General features: G+C 40.4%; 1 protein-coding gene across 1 annotated transcript in view; it reads right to left on the bottom strand.

Moving 5' to 3' along the window:
- The window catches only part of TSHZ2 (teashirt zinc finger homeobox 2), a 225,547-nt gene extending 208,814 nt beyond the window's left edge, over positions 1-16,733 (bottom strand). The window contains exon 1 of the mRNA XM_009326756.1: positions 16,527-16,733. Coding sequence (XP_009325031.1) covers positions 16,527-16,566 — 40 coding nt within the window. The 5' untranslated portion in view covers positions 16,567-16,733. The remainder of the gene's footprint in view (positions 1-16,526) is intronic.
- Between the last annotated feature and the right edge of the window lie 491 nt (positions 16,734-17,224).

The raw sequence follows: 17,224 nt of genomic DNA, 5'->3' as shown, positions 1-17,224 counted from the left end.
GTATAGATTACATCAGAAATTCCTTGCTGAGGCAGCTCTGCTAATAATTTTTGTTCTAAATCACACAAAAATCTGTGAAATGTAATCATGTCCATACTTCGGTCCACTGCAAATACCCGGAAGATGAAATTAAATCTTGCAAAGAGTAATCCATCTCTTACTCGATCACTCCAGGACTAACCAAACAGCCAGAGCGATGGTTTACTGTGTTTGCGTGAACTCATGTTACATACTGAGGCCACGGGCTAGGAATCTGCGATCTGCCAGTCCAGATGGGATTAGAAATCACTGTCACGTATGAAATGTCTGGCTCTCAATGAAATTAACTTTGAGGGGTGGGTTTATAAAGACACTTTCAACACACATAGGAGAGGAGTAGAAAAGGGGCTGTATGTAACTGTACAGCTGAGATCAAATTCAATTATAGCTGAGAAAGCTACATTTGCAGCATTTTCAGTGAACTCTTTTCCTTAGTGAGCACCACGCTGGTTACTTGGCCTCTTCAACACAAGAGTTTATTGACTTCTGCAGACTGATTACTAGTTAGGCCACATTTTTCAAAAGCAGAAGGTGGCACACAATCGTGCAGATGCCACTGCATGCCCAGCAGACACATTTCTAAAATTACCGTGACCACTCACACGGACGGGATGACTGTGCACGCTGGCAGCTCCACAGTGCCCCACTGCAGCACATTCTCCCCATGTGTGCATGCAGATCATGATAACCGCGTGCACAGATACAGCCAATCAACAGCAGGACTTTTTCTCCCCTTAGCATGGACCTCAGGCTTCTGCTTTTGAAGAACTGCTCACTTACATCTTATGATGCATTTTTACCTAAATGGCAGAGAGAGAAGTAATTAAATTTAACAGCAACCAGGGCTTCCAAATGAAGATACAATTTTTGAAGCCACAATTTCTATTACTTTTTATTATCTTTACCTATGTTTTATATGGCAAAGGGTCACAGAACAGATGCAGCTGCTTAACTGGGTGGCTTAGTAAATGAAGTCAGCTTCTGCAGAGAAAAGCAGAAGGAAGCTAGAAGACATGAGTGAATTCACTTTAGATGCCAAATGAAGTTTTGAGTCACTGCTGACTCAGGTAAAACTCCAATTTAATGCAACACCTCTAAAATATAACCTCTTCTAGGTAAGGCAACAATAATCAACTAGCCAAATACACTCAGAAGAGAAAGGGGAAATTCTGAGTAAGAGTACAAAAATGAATCATTATTCTGATAATGTTTTTGTTATTATTTTTGCAGATGAATGTGAAAGCTCTTAGGATTCAATTAAGTTACCACAGCCAATAAAGACAAAAAGCAAAATCAGGGCAGATACTTCCTGCCCAGACACCATGGTGATGGGCACATTAGAAATGAGGTAGATTAGATAGATGAACCAGACAGACACATCTAACTGTCCTCCAGTGGACTCATTTGTTTGACAGCCTGGAAAATGCCAACATTCCTGGGATTAAATGAAAATAGAAAATTGCATTTTCACTGTAAAGTACACACAGAACTTTGCTATGTCAGTTTCTCTTTGTTAAAATAAACCAGGGCCCAACCACATCCTCCCAGAGCTACCCAAAGCACAATAAGATAAATGAAAGAGTAACCAAGACGCAACCAACTGAAAGCCCTTACGCTGCTACCCTTTTACCCCAGGATATTAGTGGAGTGATATGACCCACACACACTTCCATACATTAATTTTTCCTGAGCTCAACACCACCAAAAATGCTAAATTGCCCATCTTGCATTGCTGTCTTGACATCGTATTTCTTTTTGTCATGACTTCCAGCTACTTTACCTTTGTGGGCTGGTCAAACAATTTTTGTTCTGTGGTGCCTTTTCTCCCCACTTTGCTCTTCAAGAAAGTAAAAGTTAAAAAATATCTTGGATATAAAAAATAAAGAACAACAATAACCTGAGTGATTCTCCCCAGAGGTTTCTGGTCTAGGTTACAGATGGATTGGTGTGGCTTTTGCTTCAGCTCACAGAAACACACATGCATACACAATGACACACGGTTAGCACTTGTGTTCACATTCAACAGCTCCATATTTTTTCCTAGCGCCAGGACGTGCGCTCAAGTACAGAGCTAGATTTGGCAGCATGCAATTTGGCAATCTCAGAGCCGGATCCTGCTCTTGCCCACTCCAGCTTTGACAGAAGTGCCGGCTGCAGCCCGGGGAGCTGTGCGACATCCCGGTGGTGTCAGGGAGAACAGAATCCAGCTCCTTGTGACAGTTTTCCCCACACAACATCACAATCAGCCAAACACATTTGTAATCTACTGCAGCTGGTGTTTCTATAATTGATAGAGATATAAAAGCCCTTTTTGCTAAAGTTGTACTTTTTTTTTTTCTTGGGGGAGTTGTGAGAAAGCAGCTACAAAAAGCAAGCTTTAAATCTCAGATAATGTAGCTCCCTTTAGAATCCCGAGCTTAAAGCAAGTAGTTACGAGTTTTAGCGATGCAAAAAAACGGAGCTAAAAACAAACATTTATTTTACTTGACGTAGCAAAACAGTGGATTAAAAAGTTAAATCAATGTGCCGTCTGAACGGTTCCTGCTGTAGCTGCAATTTCAAATGAAATAAGAATGTTATAAAAACTCGCCCATATTAGGCACATTTGGAAATGTCTCCTTGTAACTGTTCTTTAAGTGTTCTGTCTATGAGCACTAACAGGTCACTGCACAGGAAATGCAAAAATATGTTACATTTTAATCAGGGCATATAAAACACTGTCTAGAATGTTACATTGCCCTTGGGAATCTGTAGTAAGTAGGGGAACTTTTACAAAGTCCAGGTCACTCTTCCCATTACATCACTGTAAAAAAAAAAATTATTAGGTTAAATTATATAGACGTCATGTATTAGAACTTTCCCAGTTGTAGGATGATGGCTAAGAGATGCTTATTTCCTTGGAGAAACTCATAATTGCTCCCTTGTTCCCCTGTACATACTTTGTATATTGAAAATAGTACATTTTAACTGAATCAAAATGTTTCCAAACAATTATAATGAAAGAGGACAAATATAAAAATGAGACTGTTCGTATACTCACTCTAACAACAAATTTCAGCACTTTACCCTAACACACACACAAATTGAAAACCTGCCTGGCTATACCTCATAAGTGATAAAAAATGAAAGAAGGGATTTTAGCAGAGATGTTTGGGAATGATTAAGGTATAATGTCCCTAATCCAAACAAGTGGAAACCCAGATGTTGATGGCATCATAACATCCCTCTGCCCCCCCGCAAATATTTCTCCAAATGATTTACCTCTGTTTAACCCAAATCACAAGTTTATAAAATCTCTAATAAGTTCATAGAAACAGCGAAAGAGTAATGCAAGGGTGACTGTTTTCTAGATTAACATTCTCAGGATTTTAGTTATTTAATGTACAAATTTGGGAGGTGACACAAAACTGTACAATATCCTGAAAGCAACCTGCTCCGCTCTTGCTGATCCTGGTTCAAGTTTTGTCACCGGCTTCCAGATAGAAAGATTCGATTTCTATTAAAATATCTCCCATGGGGCAGCAAATGAAATAAAATAAAAACCCCTGCCCCAAGTAAAACAAAAGTCAGAGGCGCAAGGGCCAGTGCCTGCTGAAGTAAATGGCAGTTACTCACACAGCGACACAGGGATCAGCCCTCCGCAATTTGCATGTTGCGGCATGAGAAGAGATCTCAGACTAACAGGCCCTTTTTATCTAAACAGATATCTGTGGTTGAAACTCCTGGCATTATTCTTTGTATTTTCTCCGAGCTGCTCACTTTTGTACAACAGCTTCTTAACTGCCAGTAATTTCCACGCTTTGTTCCGGCCTACCTGCGGCACCGCGCTCCCCCTGGCCCCGCGCCACCCCAGCCTGCTGACCAGGCAGCTCCCGCAGCTCGCCACACTGATACCTCGGCAACTGCACTATATATATTATTATTATACATTCTACATGGCTTCCACAAACCTCTCAGTGTGCTGCCTGAACTCTTCAATACATCTGCTTAATTCTCGCCAGTCAGGGTGTGGCCCCAAGCCTCGCTGCCCACATCTCCTCCAGACTCCTAGCAGGGAATCAGGATTTTCCTCATTTCGATGGTGTTTCGCACCGGCCTCACGACCACTCCTGAACTGGCTGCACCATGTCTCAGGGATGGGACATTGCTGCCGCCATTTAACAGACGGGGGGGCACAACTCTGGCAAATTTTAAGTAAATTTTTCTACTTTTTCCACACAGAAGGAGATCCCCTGGGGCTGAGTGCCCACCTCAGGAGCGCCAGGCCGGGCCCCGCCGCAGCCGGGAGGCTCCTCAGACCCTGCGCTCCCACCACAAACCCAGCAGCGGCCCTACAGATGGTACCTTTTTTCCCAGCTGAGGCAGATTAATTTCCTGCACACGTCCATCCACTGCCCGCGATGAAGCCAGGGCCCAGCCAGGCTTTTGAAAAAGCAAGCTGAGGAAAGCTAGGAACTGCACATGTGGAACCATACTTATTTCCATCCAGGTCTTAATCTAGACAGAAACTGTTAGGTGCATTCACTGCAAGAGCTAATGCTGAATATCATGCTCTACACTGACCGGGCAATGGAGTCAAGTATACGTTTTTACCACCGTTTTCTACAGATAACGTTATGCTCTCTGCTCCTGTCCTTACCCCTGCTTGTCCATGTTCTGCTTCCTAAATTTGCCTGCTTCCCATCTCAGGGCCTGGGCTCCAGCTAAACACATAATACAGACCATTTCCTCATTCTCCTTTGACTGCTCAGACCCATCGCTGTCCCTGCAGCAGGGAAAGCAATTGTCCTACTTAGCCCCAGCTAAAACGTATTTTAAGGGAATGTAATTGAAAAAGAGAAACCGAGAACAGAGCATGCGTGGTGGAGATGGCACATCAGAGAATGCTGTGTCACCTTCTAAAAATTCTTTGGCAACAGCAACTTTTAGACTTCGTAAGTCAGACAAATTTGGGTGGATTTTCTCAGGGAAAGCAGAAGATATCTCTGAAAAATGTTCACGTCACTGCCAGAAAGCACAGTGGTCCCACAGCTTTGAAATACACCCTGATGTATGTCTTTTAATTTTTTGCCAAATAACATCCCACCCTAAATTTCAGGAAGAACATTTTAAGAAAGGAAACACAGATTTTGATAATGGAAATGGTTGCTCTCAGCAGCTCAGAACTGGAAACATTAGAACCAGTAGAAATCAAGCCTCTCAACAGAAAACCCCAAACACTCTGGACTACAGGAACTGTTGCACCTATAATATAGATGTTATTTTTGCCATGCCCGGGGCTATGCAGTACTGCAGCATCCATACAAGAGCGCTTCCAAGGCCTCCATTGGTTTTCTGATTTTTTCAAGATCTTCCCTGTTTTTTTTCCCCTTTTTGTTATCACATAGCTGAACTTTTGAAGTTCATTAAAGGGCTGCCAGGCAGGTGAAGGTGCTGAGCCCTGGGCAACAATGCTGGCTACTTGTTCTGCCCCATCCATAGCACGTTGCCTCTCTGGTTCAAACAATCCATCCAGCTAGAGGGATCATCAGACAAAAACAACAAAAACATCTATAATTCTGAACACAGAAAAGGTTGATGACTTGGTCTGTGTTATTTGAGCTGTTTTTTCTCATGCACAAGTAAAACAGTAACTGGCTGAGGCTACAAAACCCAGGTCTGAGTCCCTGATTCAGTCAGAGGGGCCCTTGGCCTTAAATTTCAGTGCAGACTTAAAAATTGATAAGAACTCCTTTTTAATCATCAAGTATTCAGCTGCTCATTACTGATATACACTTTAATGATGTGCCTTTAAATTTTGGTCTGGTCTTTAAAACACAATTTCCTCAAATTCAATACAAAATCCATTTGTGGATCCAAATTGTGAAATGAGGCCCTGTAATTTTGTTCAAGTGCTTTTCCAGTTATAAGGTATGTTTGAAATACAAAATTGAAGGAGTTTGCTATGTCAGGTGACATTTTGTTAGCTTTTGACAAGAGAAAATATTTAATAACCTCATTTTTTTCCTGCTCTGAATATTAGTTTAATTGTCACAAATAATTAAACGCTTACAAGTAAAAGACATCTTCAGACATTTTGACAATACATATTAAGAGATGCTTTAAGGGAAATCTCCACAGATCGGCTTTTATTTGTTATGCTAAACGATGATGCATCCTGATTGCATTTGTTCCTTATTTGTGTGTGCAACAGGAGATGTACTGTGAATGATCTGTAAGGAATAAAATGACAGTATTTGACAGGCTAGGAAATGTCTGGGCAAGGATACAGGATAAGGAACCCTAAAAGGGCACTGTTTGTGGAGGGGCAATGGGATAGAGACGCTCCCTTCAATCTAAGGCAATGAAAGGCATCAACAACTAAATTACAGTTAATAACAGTAAGAAATAAACATAAATTACAGATACAAGGCTCAAGCTCAAGGACTTTGGACCACTAAAAATATATAGTATTATATCAATTATCGAAGAGAGACAAATTCCCATCCTGGGAATTTGCATACGAACTCTAATAACCTACTATTCAGAAATAGAGGCAAGCATTAATTTCCACATGAAAAGGAGCCATTGGAGAGCTTCCCAAGTCCCCAGCTCCAGAGAAGAAAGCCCTACCTGGTGATTCAGCAACGAACGATCTGGCCTCTGTTCGAGAGGGTAGCAGGTGGTCTCCCAGGTATGGCAGATTAGCCCTATATTACCTAAGATTTATTCTGAGTTCCTGTCAATATAATGGCTGAAACGACCATTCCTGAAAGGTAATATGGTGAGAAAATAAACATAAACAATCCTTAATGAATCCATAGGCTATTACTTGCATCATATTTCTTCTATAGGCAATACATACATCTCCACTTCAGAAAAACAATGCTGCCCTTGATCGAGGCTTAACAGTTCCTGTTTGCCCCAGAGAGGGAACTGAGGAAGGTCCATGGGAACTGCTTGGTGCTAAAAGCTTTTGAAAATTCAGGTCTCTCTTTAGATGCCCAGGTAAGGATTTAGTCTCTTAACATTAGAAGCTGACTTACAAAAATGGGAGCCTCAAACTTTATTACCAGAGATTTCCAACCACCTCTGGCAGTCTGGGTGGAGGAAAATGTGTATGTCCTGTTTAGTTACAACTAGACGAGGTTTTTCGTATTTCTTAGGGCAATGCATTGTATACTCTCAGACATACAAAGCTAGATGCCAGGTCTGACAAAGAAATGTAGAACAGTATATGGGGGGAAAAGTAACCATAACCAAATTCTCTGGTCCTGAAACTTATCACTGACCAAAAATGCATCTGAGGATAATTTAGGGAAGTTAAAGAACTTAAATTATTCTGTTTAAAACTGTTGCCTAGTAAAGCTCCCTTGGCTTGTTAACAGAGTTAACAGAGCTCTGCTTTCTTTGACTGCAAGTCCTTCCACTTTTGGAAGCTCCTGGACATGAGCAAAGTGCCGCCTCCTCCACCACAGGGAATTGCACAGAAGGGATGAAACTGCCTTTCCAGCTCCCCTCCACAGCCGATTCCCCGTGCTGGAATCTGGGGAGGTGGGCTGCTCCCTCTTCTCACCCCAGCAGCAGGCATGTGGTTGCCTTGAGCCTCCAGCCCAGCTTTCTCCCCTGGAAGTGTGCTGATAGAAATGTGATCTAGTACCTAGGGCAGGGAATTAGGAGCAAATGCTGTTTGACCTTGAGCAAATCAGCTAATACCTTCTGGCTTCAATTTGCCTTTCCGTAAAACGGGGAAAAAATATTCTACTTCACTGGGGTTATTCTGAGGAGTACATAGCATTAGTAAGAAAACCTTGGAAGAAATGTGCTAAGTGTGAAGAAATATTACTCCACTTCCTAACAAAGCACACATATACGAGCAGGAACCATGCAGCTAATCAAAAGCACTAGAAAGCTTTTAATTTTTTTAGCATTTAATGCTACAGATGATCAATATAACTACTTAGCTTCTTTCACCTTTCACATGTTAATTTAATGCTACTTGCACTGTGCTTATAAATGTTATGACATGGCTGAAAGACACATAAAAAAATTAATTTTGGTAGACCAATATACCAGCTAGCATAAGGTTATGTTTCTTTGATACAAAACTGTACATCATGAAAAGATCCAGCTCTTTTCTGTGAAGTCCACTCATGCTGCAGGAAGTAAATGAGTTCTTCCTAGATGTACAAAGAAAATTGCTGGCCTTATGAATTGTGGTGGTGATTCCCAATGTAATTCACAGAAAATTATTTGTATGTGGAAAATTCAGAGTAAAATCTTTCTACCAAAAAAAAATTACTTCTGTCCAAGTGGAGGGTGAGTGATAGAAATAGGTTTGTTGTCTGCACATACCGAACTGCACTAATGTGCAGATTTTCCTTCCAATCTCTAAGCAGAGTTTCAATAGAAAAAACCTTTGCTATTAAGCTATTCAAGAGAATTAAAGTATTTTCATTAAAAACAAGAACAGTGTGCTTCTCCTTTATCAGTAGAAATTCTGCACTGATTTCACATAAACAGACCAAATATCACTTGAGCAATGTTGCTCTGGGAATATTTAACAGCATTTTTTAAGTTATGAAAGCAGTATTGAATGAGATTTACTACAATGTAAGATAAGTGGATCTTAATTTTATATGAACAGAAAGCAACCAGAAAAAGTTCTGATTATATTGTGCTGGAATATTAGGCCTTGTGCAAAATTGCCCCTTTTCTCTTTTACATGCATAAAAACAAGCACAACGGGCTTTTCAATTAAATGAGTCTTTTGAGAGAGATGCAGGAAGAGCCAGAAAGCTCCTTAAAACTTCATTGCTTTTCATCTTTGTCAGGTACGGATGTGTATTAAAAATGACCCGGTCTTTCCAGTACACAGTCCTTCATGCAAGTTTTTTCTTCCTGTTTGACCTATCAATTTTAAGAGTTTCCCAAAATGGGAATGGAAGGGTTGATCTGGATTACTTTTCCCTGTATGCTCAGTAGTTTTGCTTTTCTATAGCCATCTAGAGCTAAGGATGCTTCCCATAGTCTCTTTAGCATTGTGAGTAACTTTAATGAGCCTCAGTATCATTAGACGATAGCAGTTTACAGAATGCAGGGAGAAAAGACACAGAAAGCAATAAGATACAGCTATAATAGATACAAGCCACGGAGATGAAAGAAAGAAGTCAGAATCTCATTTGCATTAATACAATAAAAATACAGCATTAATGTTGCTAGTTGTAAATTTTTTTTTCAATAAAGTTGAGACTGATTATATCTGAAAAAAGGCAGGCTGTGCATTCCTCGTAGGTCTTGCAAGTGTTTAGGCTTTAAAGAACAGTTACTGGCTATTAACCTTCTAGATTCAATTGCCACTAAAAACAATCTCCTCAAAACTTCAATTGAAAGCCACTCCTCAAGAACTGATGGTCTGATCCCTCAAAACTGCTTTGTTTATAGCAATACAAATTCAGAGCTACTATTCATGTAACTCCACTCCATCATTATGTTATGTATTTTGTTTACTGGTACTCTGTGTGTGTATGTATATAATTATATATGCAGACACATACACCAGTTCATCACCAGAATAAGTCAAAAGCAATATTGCCAACCTTCTTTATTCATAAACCATGAAGCACACCCTCAAAAATCATGAGACTAGCTGAAAATTATGAGATGTTAAAAACAGTCACTTTGGGAATCATGGCATTTTTCTTCTGGCATAAGAACTCTTAGGCTGCATGTTTTCAAGCTCCTTAGTTCTCCATAGCAAGGAGTTTAAAATAAATTTTCCTTTTAAAATGCACATTGGGCACTTGCATAATCACCAGACTCCAGGAGCTGGGGGTTTAAAGAAAATAAACACTAACAAAGGACTTTCAGTGGACACAGCTCCTAACATCACAGGAATTTTAACATTTGGGCAAATATCAATGGAATAATCAAAAACTGCTCTAAACAACTGAGCTTTCCAGCTTGTATCAGTAAGAACGGCGCATCTCTCTCCCAGGCAGGCGCTTGTCTCTCCTTTTCGCAGGTATGTATGTCTGCATACCTGAAGAGGATCTATTTCCAATACATTTAGGACTGTTTGTTCTATTTAACTGTGGAATTTTACCAATACTTGGGACCATCGGGTACTGCACATTATAAACTACGTATTTTTCACAATCTAATCTTGTCATTTTGAAGCTATTGTTGTGACTTTCTTTTTCCTAGGGCAAAGGGGAAAACATTTATTTTAGGGAAACAAAGATTCTCTTCATTTTCCTAAATGAAACACTTAATGCAACGCTTAGATCATAAGACCAGTTTTTCTACTTCTTTTTGCCTGAAAAACCTCACAAGGTAACTGATGAAAAGCCAGCAACAGTTAAAAAGGGATGTGTAAATCTAATGGGAAACAGTATGCTTCTATGATGCGTTTCTCCTTGAAACCTTAAAAAATACACCGTTCGCTGTCAAGGCACTTCTGAGTTGCAGAAGCCGTTATTATAACATGGTAAAAATGACTCGGTGCCACGATGCAACAGCCTCAAGTGAGAGGTCACCTTAATGAGAAAGAACTGATTTTAGTCCCTAAAACTACACAGAACTTTTAGGCTTCCGATTTGCAAAACCATCTTCATGCATTTACTTGAGAGCTGCTGCTCATGTGCACAACGTAACACTGCACGTTAAAAAAGGATTCTTTAAAAGACCATATAATCTACGGGTATCAAGAAACAGCGTTCGATAATTAACACAGAGAATGGAAACCTGTTTGAGAAGCGAAGTTAGCTGAGCAAGCAAAATATCTCAGTCTTACAGACTTTAGAAAAGAATAGCATGCAACCACTAGTAACACAAGTTACAAGCAGAACTCTCCCTAGATTTAAAGCTTAATGGTAGAATCTGGTCCCTCTTCAGAGGCAAAACATTAGTAAAGAAACATGTATATTTAATTTTGCAGCTAAACAGCCCAGTCTTACATAGACAGTCTTTACACAGGCCAGTTACCCATTGAAGCAAAGTGCTGAGTAAGAGCTGCAGAACTGGACCCACTCTCATGTAAATTATTGTAATTAAATAGGTAATGAAAAATCACTGCTCTTGCATGAATGAAATGTAAGACTTCAGCTGAGTGTAATGTGTTTCCAATTGACTCTTGTATCAGATTCCGGAGACAGATGAAAATGTCTCTCTGCTTGCATGAGCACGCTTCAGAGGTAAAACTTCACAAATATTTTCATTTTGCAGAGAAAAGGGAAAAACAAAGGCTTATTTTAGTGGTAAAGTCAGTAGGATCCCCCTTTTTTAAGGCATAATATGGTACACACATGTCTCAACCCGAGAGGCATTACAGAGAATTTGAATCATTTTACTTTGCATTTGCTAATAATATGTCATCCAGTAGAAGAACCAGGCCTGATTCTCCCCTCCACTAGCTGACATGATATTTTTTTTACATTTGAGCTCTTAAGATCTGCACAATAGCTTAACACAATAAGTGTTCAGCCTCTGGTTCCAACTGTAATTGATAGAGTACAGTTCCATTCCCTCTGCTGCTGCTAAGTTGGGAATTGCCGCCACAGCAACTGACAGCTTTTTTTTTTTCCATGAGTCTGGAGTTGCTCTCTGGGAGTGATGTCCTCATCGGGATGGGAAGTAAAATGACGGCAGAAAGGCTCACCCTGGCCCCGTGCTACATAGGAACTCCAGCGTCCTCTTCTAGGGGAAACAGTTACTTGAGGTGGGTGCTACTAATGAGAGCAAAAATCAGGAGGAGAAAGTGCCGGGAGAAAATACCAAAATCCTGCCGTTTTGAAGAAAATGGGCTTTTCGATTAGAGAGCACAGAAGAGGGAGAGCATTTATGCAAAAGAATTTCTGACAATGAACATGTTTTTAAAAGTGCTATAAAATTGTGCCATTTACTGATGGAAACATCTTTGATATCACAGTCACAGGGGCTGAACTCTTGGTGAGTCCAACTCTTTACATAGTGATACTATACTGTGCTTTGATATGTGAGAGTAAAATTGAAATAAGGAAACAGTAACTGAAACGAGCGTGATTTAGAATTGTCCCATTCAGGCCTGAGTTTTGACATGGGAAAAAATTACATAGCAGCTTTGGGCTTAGTAGCCGATTCCAGAATTTAACGCAGATGGCGACTAATTTTGGTGCCTCTTTAGTTCCAAAAGTACCTATTTTGGAATATATTTAATTAACCAGGATTTAAAGGCTCCTCTTGTTTGCGAACACCTTGGCTTTTTTGTCATGTGTCAGCATCGTGATGTGCACAGTAACTGAAAGGTTCTGAGGCGTGAGCTATTTAGGTGGTTTTGATGTGCACTTGCTTTTCTGGAGGATGTTTAAACAAAGCAGTGCTGCCATTTCTACAGTTTCATTCAGAACTGCTTGCTTGGAACCTGCTTCTATTGCCCCTATAATAAAGGATACAAATAACACTCGAAAAGCCATAACGCTCTTGGTTATTAATACACATATATCTCGCTTCCTTTCATCACAGAAATATACATCTCAGACCTAGCCGGTCATTTACTCTGCTCTCTGAAGAAGCGGAATTTCACTTTCTAAATATGTTTCTATTTTAAATAACCTTTTACTACTAAGGTGCAAACTGCAGCTTTAAAGTACTGACTGCTAACCGTCTTCTGTTTGCTGCTCTGTGAGGACTCTTCCAAAAACAAAACTGTGTTATTCTACAGCTCCAATAAACAAAATAAATGTGACTGATATTTGTTTCTGCTGTACTTTTCCAGAGCTTTGGTTCTTAGATAGCCTATTGGAGCTGGGAGAGAAAGAAAAGAAGAAACACAAAATTGCAGCCGGAAAAGGTGTTAAGTCCAGATTCCTCTTTGCAGGCTTTAAAAAAGCAAACTAGCAATTCATGATCACAAAACAAAATATGCACATTTAAACAAGCTGCATGGGAAAGGAGAGTTTAATCCAGTGAAATTGTGTTTGAAAGCTATTTCATACCCCTAGGAATAAAATCTGAATAGCAATTCTGCTTTGCTCCCACCCTTTTTCCACCCTTCTGTTAATATATTACCATTTGTTATGGAATCGTTACAAGACTTCTACCCCAGAGGTGGCTGCATTTCATTGAAGGATGAAGTACTTTCTGGGCCTGAGTCTCTTCTTACTCGCAGGAGCAGACAGTACTCATTGCAACTGCACTGACGCTGCTAGTAAAGCTATTTTTGATTTGCACCTGAGCAAAAGAAGAATTAGGCCCACAGTTTGTAAAGCCCTCTGCGATTCATTTGGGTGAAAGCTACAACACAAATGGGTTGTTTATTGTAAACAGAAGTATGATACTAAAGCAGGCACTGATAGAAAGAGCTGTAACTGTGTGCTTCAAGGATTATCGAAATGGAAATGACGATCTCAAAATGGAATGGCGATTCAGAAAAGATTCGGCCCTGGAAAGATCAAAATGCATTTGACATAGTTTCGGTGCTGATGTGAAATAAAGTGTCTTTAAAAGTGTAATTTGAGATCAAAAATACCCATCATCAAACATAAATAGTGCCCCATTTATCCAATTACACTACCTTGTTTCAGTACAATGGTCTGTAATATATTTCTTAGGAATACAAGGCTTAAAATTAATAATAGAAAAGGACAAAATTGCCATGTATATTTCTCTAGATAGATTTTCATCTAGCAGCAGGACTTCACTTCTGATTCACTCGCTGGTTCTCTCTAACCTTTACATTATTCATTAATCAAACTAGAGACCTGCTTTCAAAGTCAGTGCATGGTAGTAATTATTTACAGTTGTGCATAGTATTTAATTTTAAGCAATGACAAAAGCAGGCATGTCCAGAATCATAAGGCTTATCATTTTTCTTCCGTTGAAGGTGAACTATCTAAAGAAGCTAAAAGTTGCAAACTTCTCTTCAATATCTCTGCTGCCATCAAGACAAAATGCAGTGCAACTGATACCTTTGAACTTGTACAACTAAAAATAAATAAAAGTGAAAATTAAGTAATATATAATGTATTAACTCCTTTAAATAAAAGGAATAAGGAGCTTTGCTATCAGCCTTGATGAGTGATTCATTTCTTATTGCACAGTCTGTCTACTGTCACTTTGAGGTATTTTTCACCATACAAAACAGAACCTCAGTACTATCCCTGAAAATGAAAGTCAGTTTTAAGAACTATATACAACAGGCACGTCTGCTCTTTGAAACCCTCTCTACCCCCCCCAAACGCACAAATACAACTTCAGAGCAGAACTACTGCAAATGTATAAACCTCCTTCAAATAAGTTATGCTGGATGAAACTGGACTGCATTTGCAGTATTTTGCTCACCTGAAATAACACTGATCTGAGGACAAATATAATCAAAGAAATGCACCACTAAAGAGCAATGCACATTTTATAAGGAGAATAAGAAAGGAGAGATGTTATTGTGGCCATTCAAATTTCTACCTCATCATTAAGATTCTCAGAAATACCGTAGCGTTCTGGATAAAAACATATCTTACTGTATTCTCAGCAGGGAAATCCCGGGAAACAACAGCATGGGCTTTGCTCGCAAAAAATTTACTTACTCTGTAGCCTATGTTTCTAAAAAAGAACAGTGTGCCCCTTCTACAAAAAGATACTACACACATTCCAAGTGAAAATTCTACTTTGAAAACAAAATAAAATGAAGCCTCATACTCCTGACAGAGAGAAAAAAGGAGCAATTCTAGCACTGTCATTGTGATGATCAGCATCCATGAAAAAATAGCTATTTATCCTGCAAGTTGAAAACGTTAATGTCTTATTCAGCTATAACCTCTTTGTGAATAAAACAATAATAGCAACTCATCAGAGAGTTCTTCCGAATACCTATATATATGCATTTCTGGCTTAACTATTATTTATGGTTAAAGGCGACCTTTGCTTGCCAGGAATCATACTAGCAACCTGCATAAGTACATTCATTGGTCACGTCCCAAAAGACTCTGCCTGCATACCATTGTCCTACACCTATATGAATACGGCAAAATATGTAAGTTTACAAAAGTTCTGCACGTCCCAGTTCTAACGTTTACCTTTGAATGAATCCCAAGCACTACTTTGCAAAGTTTATTCAAGTATGCCACTAAACTTGCCCATACATTTTGTCCCACATATAATATGCTACACCTAGAAAATATTCAGAAGGGGGAGGAAAAATTAGTAAACCGTTTTTAAACTAAAACCATAAAATATTAGTTTTCTTTAGAGAACAAACCTGATGAAGGAAACAAAGAAAAAAAGAAGGGAAAAAACCCGCCTACATTAAAAGCCAAACAAGATAATAATTGTGCATGTCTGGCTAAGAGAATCTAGAGGGCAAGCCTTACGTCATTGGCACTTGGGTTACCATGGTGAGTGATTTATTGATATATATCAAGAATGAATAGATCAAAGGCAGCAAGATGACAGGTGATCAATCAAATGTCAAATCAAAGCTGGCAATCAACTGGAAAGCTGATTTTTCAGTGGGTGGGTCTGGCAGAAGAAAAATGAACTTCCATATTGCGCTTCCCAGAAACAAAACCCCACCACACTATTAAAAAAAAATAAAAAGCAATTAAGCAGCCTGAAAGAAAACTCTTTGAAAAGATTTACTATACAGGCCCACTCATCTGTTTCTTTTTCTTGGCCCCCAAAAGGAAAAGAACACCCTACAAACGACAAAACAAAACACTTCCAAAGTTGCAAACTATTTTCTTCTTAAAAAAAAAATAAATTGCAAAACCATTTGGCGTGTGCAAATATATAAACTCGGCTACAAAACAAAAGAAGGATTTGATTTGAAAATGTGGATTGTCTTCTAACAGTCAGAACGTTTCATTTTATTTCCTGTTGCAATTTTCACCACTGATGATCAAAGGCTGAACTTCCCCACCGGGTTCATCAGCAGAGACAGTCCCTGTACTATTTCAGGCATACACAACGCGCGCGCACACACTCACACACTCACACACACTCACACACACTCACACACGCAGACCCGGCCAGCACTGCCACCAGAAACACGGCGAAATTAAAGATTAAACACACCGACCCACTTCGCGAAACAGACGGTTTAAAAACAAAAACCACCAGGAGGGGGGAAAAAATCAGAAGGGGGGGGGAAGACTAAAGCGGGAAGCAAATGGGAGGCTGCTTTCGGTTCGGTAAGGGAAAGGGGCCGGGGGAGAAGGGGAGCCGAGTGGAAGAAAGTTGGGGGGAAAAGTTTAGCCAGGGCAGGATGGGAGCTCGGAGCAGGAGGCAGCGGGGACGGAGCGCGGTGGGAGCGGCGGGAGGGTGGAAGGGGACAGCCCATGTCAGAGTAAAGATCTTGGCAATAAGGAATGAAACTGGCTCGCAGAGTTACGAAGGGAAAGGGAGGGGGAGGTGGGTAAATAAATAAAGATCCAGCCCGGAAAAGCAAGGGTGACCCTAAATAATAATAAAGATGGGGGGTAGGAGTGGAAGGAGTGGAGAGACAGAGGCTGTGTAAGTGGATGGCTTCTCCTTACCTGCAGCCCGTTTGGGTGCTTGCTGTTTCCTCCTTGGCATCGCTCTACTTTCTCCAATCTCACTTCTGTCCCCAGATCCGAGAGCCCTGAGACGCTCCTGAGTCGTGTTCCTCTGCCTCTGCCTCTCAGCTGCTTTCCCCAACACCCCCCTCAAGCCTCCCCTGCCCCCCTCCTTTCCACTTCACTGATAGGAACCTGTTTGGTTTTTATTTTATTTTAGAGATCTAGGTTTCTTTCTTTCTCTCTCTCTCTTTTTTTTTTGGTTGGCTTTTTTTTTTTTTTTTTAACTGTTGCAACACTTGCTTTGCTTTGATTCAGACATCCAAGCTCAGGAGCAAATGAAAGGCGCCCACAGTGCCAGAGAACGGTAATAAATAAATAACAAAATAGATATGTATATATTAAAAAGGCAGCTCTGGAAAGACTGTGGGGCTGGCTGCTTCCTCCCTTTCCTCTCCTCTCCTCCTCCTCCTCGCAGAGCTGTATGGCGGAGCGGTGCCCGGGTGTGCGTGGTGTGTGTGTGCGTGCGTGTGTGTGCGCGGAGCGCTGCAGGTTCCGTGCTGTCAGATGCCAGGCAGTGAGTGATATGGGAGAGGACAGGGAGGTTTGGATGGAAGGAAATCTGGTATTCGCACACACACAGACACACACGCACTCGCACAGGCACACGCGCGCGCGCGCGCACACACACACACACA

The sequence above is a fragment of the Pygoscelis adeliae genome, unplaced genomic scaffold (assembly GCF_000699105.1).
Source record: "Pygoscelis adeliae isolate BGI_AS28 unplaced genomic scaffold, ASM69910v1 Scaffold286, whole genome shotgun sequence".
NCBI lineage: Eukaryota > Metazoa > Chordata > Aves > Sphenisciformes > Spheniscidae > Pygoscelis > Pygoscelis adeliae.
This window is presented reverse-complemented; position numbering and strand designations above follow the sequence as displayed.